Genomic DNA, 8,303 nt, shown 5'->3' on the forward strand with positions numbered 1-8,303 from the left:
AAATTGTCTCCTTAATTAAGGATCAGGCCAACCAACCAATATTCAAAATCTTCTTTTCATATTCTTTTTTCACAAAAATGCTTTTCATAGATATAAGGAAATCACAACTCACGTTTGTATATCCTAATCTATATCAGATTCATTCTTTTCAATTTTTTTTCTAAGCTTCTATACCTAAATTTATATAAAATTCGGTCTCATTATTGCGGTCACATACATGTGGATGACACTGGTTTGAAATATGCTTACATGTAGTTAATTTTGTTAGTAAAATTGGTAAAGTGTTACAAGTGGCTAAAATTTGTTTAAAAATTGTCCATGCTTGAGTTTCTGATTGACAGTATATATGTAGTTTTTGAAGATCAGGTCTTCCAATAATCTGTTGGAAGTCCCATGGGTACCAATTGTGTTTCTGATTGACAATATCTATGTAGTTTTTGGAGATCAGGTCTTCCAACAATCTTTTGGATTTCCCATGGGTACCAATTGCGCCTCCTTATTAGCAGACCTATTTTCGTATTCATATGAAGCAGAATTTATTCAAAAACTTCTACATGAGAAGAAGAAAACACTTGCTGTGGCCTTCAGCTCGACATTTCGATATATCGACGACGTATTATCAATTAACAATAGTTACTTTCATTCATATGTCGACTGGATATATCACAGTGAGCTTGAAATAAAAGATACCACAGATTCTGACACATCTGTTTCATATTTAGATATTTTACTAAAAAAAGACGTTAATGGTAACTGTTACCTAACAACAAAGATTTATGAAAAACGTGATGACTTCAACTTTTCAATCGTTAACTTCCCTTACTTGTGTAGCAATATACCCTTATATGTATCACCTGCATATGGGGTTTATGTCTCTCAGTTGATTCGATACGCAAGAGCATGCACTACGTATGAACAATTTCTAAAACGAGGCAAGCTATTGACAAACAAGTTTCCGAAACAAGGATATCAACAGTCCCGTTTGAAGTAATCTTTTTGCAAGTTTTTCGGTCGAATACAATGACCTTGTCAGCACATACAACTTATGATTGAGTCAAATGGTGACTGACGTTTTTCATACTAATTGTTAGGCATTATTTATACACTGAACTGTCTTATGTTTTTTCCAGGTTTTGTTTCCCGATCACAACAAGGAGCACTAGGCGGGTGTGACCGGGCGGCAGAGGATGCTCACTCCTCCATGACACCTGATCCCACCTCTAAATTTTGAGGTCCGCTCTGCTCCTGATTTGTATCCTTTCATTGGACTTTCGAGATTGAATACTGTTCGTTATCTTCATATTTCAGTTAAAACCATTAAGGATACTTTAGAAAAATCATGTTAAATAAGGTTTTCCAAACAATTGTTTAACAACTATGCACCAGAATCAAAACTTTTGAGATTTACAAATTACCTCATTGACAATATATATATGTAGCCTTTGGAGACGGCGTCTTCCAACAATCTGTTGATATTTCGATGGACACTAATTGTGCTCATTTATTAGCCATCCCGATTTTATATTCTTATGAAGCAGAATTTATTAAAAAACTTTTACAGGAGAACAATAAAACTCTTGATGTGGTTTTCAATTCAACATTCCGATACAACAATTTAGTTATTTATAATTCAACTCGATATATCCCGGTGAACTCGAAATAAAGTACAAACAATATCTGCTACATCGGCTTCATATTAGGATATTTTATTGTCTATATATGGAGAGCAATGGTCAACAAATAGCTTAAATATATGATAAATGGGGTGACTTAAACTTTTCCATCGCCAACTTTCCCTATTTATGTAGTAATGTTCCACAGTCACCTGCATAAGGTATTGATGTCTTCCAAATGATTCGATACTAAATAGCATGTTGGTCGTGTTTCCCATCAAATGTGAGGCAATTGTTTTTATATCATTTTGACTACGGATTACTCCGTTTACCTGATCTATACAGATCGCTCAAGGTGGGTGTGACTGGTCGACAAGGGATACTTACTCCTCCAAGGGACCTGATCCTACCCTTGGTAAGAGCATACAGGTGTAACGGGGATCTCAGTTTTCATAGAATCTCACTGTGAACTTATGATTCATATCAGTATTCACCCAAAGCTGTATTTTACAATCGACGGCTTACTTTGACATTATATACGGAGGTACGGAATTGATAAGAAAACTCAAGTTGTGCTATAAATTTGGTGTTTGGGTCGCTAACATGATTTACCGGTATACCATCGACACACGAGATAACGGGAGACAGAATAGCATAATAAAAATATTTTATTTGTGAGGGGTAGTATCTCCTTTTTATCTCATTTTCTAAAGGAATCAAATAAGAAAAAACACACAATCCGGACGGAAAACTATTTGTCAAGGAGGGAATTTAAGGGAGAGGGTTGAAGATACGGTGGCTACCGTTCCCTTCCTAGACAACGTATGTTCTTTGAAATGACTTATCATTATCTTTTAATTAACTTTAAGGTAAATATTCATATTGCAAAATTTATATTGTCCTAGCGTGAAATTAAGCCGTCGACAGTAAAAGTTAGCGCTTCTTGCAAAAGTCCATTTGCCTACCTCTGTGTTTGTTCATGTGTTGGTTAATTATGGACAACACTTTTACATTTATTTTGAATATTTAGTGCTTCATCTCTATCACAAGCAGGTAGATTTTGCGTGCAATGTAGAGCGAAGACGAATAGATCACTTTATCATTTGCCTAGAGGTCAATCTGTCTGTCCATTCGTAAGTACATGGTGTCCTTGAAACTAAGAGAAGTGGATATCTAATACGTCTACTGGTACCACAAGGTCATTCAGAGTTATTTACGTTGTGTTTAAACTTTCTCTTTTTGATTTTTGTTTAGATTATTTTATGCAGGCAATATGCACAGTACCTTTTAATCCGTATAAGATAAAGAATTTTGATTTTAAGCAATTGCATTGCATATGACAAGACTTTCTTTTTGGCTATAAGGGCTTGGAACACGTGAAATTAACTTGAACCTAGTCCACTTTCAATTTCCATTTCTCAAGTAATAATTAAGGCTTTAATACATGTATTTAGCAAAACTATTGCATACTTCAAGACCTTTACAAGCAGAGCGCCAGGGTTATTGACAATGTGACCATGAATCTGATCTTTGTTTCTAAAAATAAGAAATATTTTCCAAATGTCTCATTTAAAACAAAAAGAGGTAGAACTTTGATACTAAGCATGTCATCAATTGCATGCTATGACCTTTTAGAAAATGAGAGGTTATGAAGAAAAGCTAACTTCTAAAGGGTCCACTCTTTGGCTTCCTTTATCCGATATCATGATCATTGCGTCCATAAATAACAGGGTGACATTTCAACAGAGATAAAAAGAGTTTGAATTTAATATGTATACACAAAAATCCATGTAATCATTTTCTTAAGGTGTCGCTCATTTGTATATTTTTAAAGTAATATAAGGTGAGCATTGTGGCCTGTAATATTTGAACTGCATTTCCTCTGGAATATACTAGGATCTAGCTGATATTTTAAAATTACAAAAATGATATATTGCTGCACTTTAAATTTTTATTGGAAAGTGTAGTATGTCGATGTATAAAAATATATTTAATATCACGTCGTTAAATATTTACTAAAGAAACGAACCACGATAATCAGTACTGTTTCAATCTTTCTCTCGGGTTGTTTCTACACAATCTGTCAATTGCAAAAGAAATTAAATTTTATCATCAGGAAATAATTAAACTAAATAGCTGTATTCTTTATTATATATACATGTATATATATTATAGTCGCCCGCGTGGCGCAGTGGTTAGAGCGTCTGCTCCAGAGTCGCGAAGTAAGGAGTTGATCCTTACGTCGCGGGTCTGAATCTCACTGTGGGACGTGGAGACCGGTCCTTCGGATGAGACCGTATAAACCGAGGTCCCGTGTCGCAGTAGGTGCTGGCACGAAAAAGATCCCTCACTGCTCAATGGCCGTAAGTGCCAAGTATAGGACAAAATTTGCAGCTCTCCACCGGCAAGTGGAGGCGTCTCCATATGAGTGAAAAATTCTCGAGAGGGACGTTAAACAACATATAAACAAACAAACAAACAAAACATATATATATTATATTCTGTTGTTGAACTCATTCGTATATTTTAGTGTGTTTTTCTACCGTTTAAAAGAAAGAATAGATACAAAAACATAACGTTAAGTTTAAAACAAACTAGAAGTGTTGTACCTTATGTAAACCAGCACTCTCTATGTTTGGTAATGGTTGGCATGATATGTTTAACGTAAGGTGTTGCGGCACTGTCCAATTCCTTGATAAAACTTCAGTAAAGCATGGATGTACCTGCATCAAATCCAGGCATTTGAAGTTTAAATGACACCACTTTTCACATCATATGGTTTAAAAGCAAAGTAAATGTACATAGAGAACTGCATGGCTTTTATATAGAATAATAATAAAATTATCCATATGCATATGAACAATGCAAATACTAAAGTAAAAAATACTGAGTATCTACTGTATTTAGGATTTAAATGATTTGGTTCTTATTTAACTTACCAATTTAGGTGACAATAGCGGACACTCAGCTGCATTTTTCCCAATATTCATCAATGTATTAAAGCATTCAGAGGGCCCAACCTCCATAATCAAACGAAACAATTCACCATTCACCACCTGAAATACAGATTCCTCAAAATCATTGTATTTTATTGGTACGCAGTAAAAAGGCCTTTTTTTACAGATACATGCAAAAGTATTAAATCATTTAAATATTAAAAGTCATTAGAAATTAAGAAGCTTGAAAGGGGCCTATGTGTTTATAATATTAGTATCTGATACATATACAAATAGAAGACTTCATTTCGGTTCAACTAATAATTATAAAAAAGCCTTCCTGGTAAATAAATAAACAAAAAATGATAATGAATAAATAAATAAAAATAAAAACGACGAACTACATACTTTTTGATATTTATACTTCTAATAAATATATATTGATTTAAGATCAGCATTAAAGTAATCGAAGCAAGGTGTTCTTATCAACGAAGTTTTAGTTTCAAGTGTTCATTATTTATGTATACAATAGTATTGTAATTTCGAAGAAATATAGAATCTTAGACGAACGTATGCACTGATAAACGCAATACAGCAAAGGAACAATCGTGTCCAAACTGCTCTGTACGTATAAAAGGTGTATACCTTCTCCTTAAGTTTATCAATTGAATGACCCAAAGTTGTGACTAGAGATAAGTGAAAAAGACGAATTCAGAAGAAAGAAACAATTGCTGGTCTAAAGAAAAAAATAAGAAAAAAACTTTTAATCCAATTTTTCGTTAAAGAAATTATACCATTCGCTATCTTTACTACATGTACTGTTGGTTGGACTTACATAAAGATTCTATGTACTGGGTACCTGTTCTGTGGCGTTAGTGATTTTGTAGATGACCTCTCTCAGCACGTCTTCCCCAAATCCATTTTGCAGGTTGATGGACTCGATGCCAACGAATGACGCCTTGATTACACGTGGGTCTGTCACATTGACGACTTTCTGTCCGCCTGGAGGAGGCGGGGGTTTATCGCCTATAAAGACACTGTGATGTCATTTGATGCACAACTACATTGTAAATGTATTACATACATTTATAATGTGAGATACATACATGTACAACAGTCTGTATAATTCTAAACGTATTGTTTATTCAACAAAGAAATAGTAACTAACGAATACATCCCAAATAAAGTATTGAAATATAATACCCGGTATTCATTTACAGAAGAAAGATAAAGATTGGGTTTAGATCCTGCTACATATAGAGAAAATATGAAGGTATTTTACGTATTCAACATGAATTTTGTCTTCAAATAAAATAAAAAAAAATGTGCAAAGTTTATTGCTGTGCTCTGCAGAAATACTTAAGGTTTGCGTCTTCGTACTTTCAAAAACAGTTTTTCTATGATAGATTAACCAAAATATAACAAAACGAAACACGATATCCGGAGAGGTAACACAATAAGGCAAATTAAGTAAATACGTCTGCGGCTTTTCAGTTTGAATCAGAGTCGTGAGACATTAAATTAGGATGCTAGCAGGTGCAGTGTTAATTACTCGATTTTCATTCTGGTTAGCTCAGCTTAGTCATCAACAGCTTCTTAGGTTAGTTCGCATGTAATTCTTACATGAAGATACGCTTCTTGAAATTGAGAGTGATTTTTTTCCTCTTTCCTTTGAACAAGAATGTCTGCAAAACCCTAAAAATTGTCACTAAACATAACGATTATATTTGCATGATAAGAAACAAACTAAAAGCTTATTCTACACCATATAGTGTGTACAAAATTTGAGCCCCCCCCCCCCCCCCGCAAAAAAAGATCGCAAGTTCTTACTAATTAAGCATTACTTTGTATTTTGAAAATCACCTGGTTCCTGGGTACTCCCAAAACAAATGTACCTATTAAGGCGAAAAGGACAAAGAAAATCTTCATTGCTGTAAGACGTCTATAAGATCTAATTGTATGATAAGACAAGTAGTCGTTCTACTTTTTTTTGCTGCCGACCTTGACATTGGCACTATATATATTGTCACGATAACAAGGTTTCGTTCAGATCTAGGACATGTAATTGAATTCTTGAATTGCACGAAACCTTTTGGTTTTTTTTTTCAACAGACTGAGCCAAAAAAAAAATTCTAAGAGGCCCAAGGATCCACAGAAGTATAAATAAAACAAATACAGATAGATGAAGACATATTGCTCAAAATCAAGAGAAATATAATGATCAGAAATCAGCATAATAGTTAGTCTAGTACTCAGTAACAAATCATATGAAGCAGATCTATTCATTTACCTGTACTTGCCAGTACTAATAATGTATTTTCACTGTTTAATCTATAGAGCCCCTTCACCACCAGAACTTTTAATCCAGAGACCAAGAATTTCACAATTTTTGAAAGAGATATCCTTGTACACCATAAATAAGCAATTAGTTTCTCTACTAAAAACATAGAGGCAGGTTAATGTTTTTAAAGAATTTCTGAATTTTTACTATATGATCAATAAAGCCCCACCCTCATTCCAGGGGTCATGAATTTTACAAATTTGAAAGAAACACCCTTGCTTATTATAATCATGCATTTAGTTTGTTTGCTAAAAACCCAGGAAGAGAGAAGGTTTTTAAAGAATATATGCATTTTCACTATATGATCAATAAAGCACCGCCCTAGTTCAAGAACACCAGACCCAGGGCCATATATTTCACAATTTCACGCACGTAGTTTGTTTACTAAATACCCAGGAGCAGAAAGGAAGATTTTCAACGAATAAATGCATTTTTACTATATTATCAACAGAGCCCGCCATAACACAAAAACCCTTAAACCAGGGGCCATTGCTCATCATATTCATGCACATAGTTTGACTGCTTAACACTCTAGACAGAGAAGAGGATTTTCAAAGAAATACATGTAATGCCTTTTTACTCTATGGTCGATGGAGACCCGTCCTAACACAAGAATCCCTGACCATGGAAAAGGCAGCCTTGCTTATTATTATCAAGCAATTAGTTATTTACTCGGAGCAGAAAAGAAGATTTTCAAAAAAAAAAAAAAATGCATTTTCACTACACAATTAATAGAGCCCCGCCTTAACACCAAAACCCACTACCCAGGGGCCATGGAATTCACAATATCGGAAAAATGACGCTTGATCATCATAACATTGTACTTAGTTTATTTGCTTAATTTCAAGGAGCAGAGAAGCAGATTTTCAAAGAAATAAATACATTTTCCATATATAATCAATAGAGCCCTGCCCTAACACCAAAACCTCTGACCCTGGGGCCGTGAAATTCACCATTTTTGAAAATGCACCCTTGCTTTTTTTAAAAAATATTTTATACTTTTTAATACCCAGGAGAAGAGAAGATTTTCAAAGAAATAATGCTTTTCACTACCTAGTTCATAGTGCCCCCTTCCACAGAACCCCTGACCCCAAGGTTATGAAATTCACAATTTCGGAAAAGGCATTCTTGCTCATCATGCACTTGATTGTTTTCTATTATACGCAGGAGGTGAAGAATAGATTTTCAAACAAGAGGCCCATGGGCCACATCGCTCACCTGAGCACATTGGCTAGGCAAAAGCACAAATCAGTTCAGTATTGAAAAGATTACCTGGGGGTGGGGGTGGGGGAGGGGGGCTTGAATTTCAAACTACCTGATGATGCTTCCATGTCAATATAACAAATGGCTTTATTGTACTTGAGAAGATTTTTAAAAAAATGTCCCATATATTCCTTTGTAAAAATTTGATCC

At 34.5% G+C, this 8,303-nt stretch overlaps 1 protein-coding gene across 1 annotated transcript; it reads right to left on the reverse strand.

Annotated features, from left to right (window-relative positions):
- Positions 1-3,684: 3,684 nt before the first annotated feature.
- Positions 3,685-6,741, reverse strand: LOC133204962 (uncharacterized). The gene is made up of 5 exons (XM_061340703.1): positions 6,726-6,741; positions 5,409-5,575; positions 4,553-4,669; positions 4,223-4,336; positions 3,685-3,693 (listed from the first exon to the last, which is right to left on the reverse strand). The coding sequence occupies exons 1-5, from the start codon at positions 6,739-6,741 to the stop codon at positions 3,685-3,687; spliced, it is 423 nt and encodes a 140-aa protein (XP_061196687.1).
- Positions 6,742-8,303: the final 1,562 nt, after the last annotated feature.

The sequence above is a fragment of the Saccostrea echinata genome, unplaced genomic scaffold, assembly GCF_033153115.1.
Source record: "Saccostrea echinata isolate AGI-Se365-2 ecotype Australia unplaced genomic scaffold, CSIRO_AGI_Sech_v1 ptg000054l, whole genome shotgun sequence".
Taxonomy (NCBI): domain Eukaryota; kingdom Metazoa; phylum Mollusca; class Bivalvia; order Ostreida; family Ostreidae; genus Saccostrea; species Saccostrea echinata.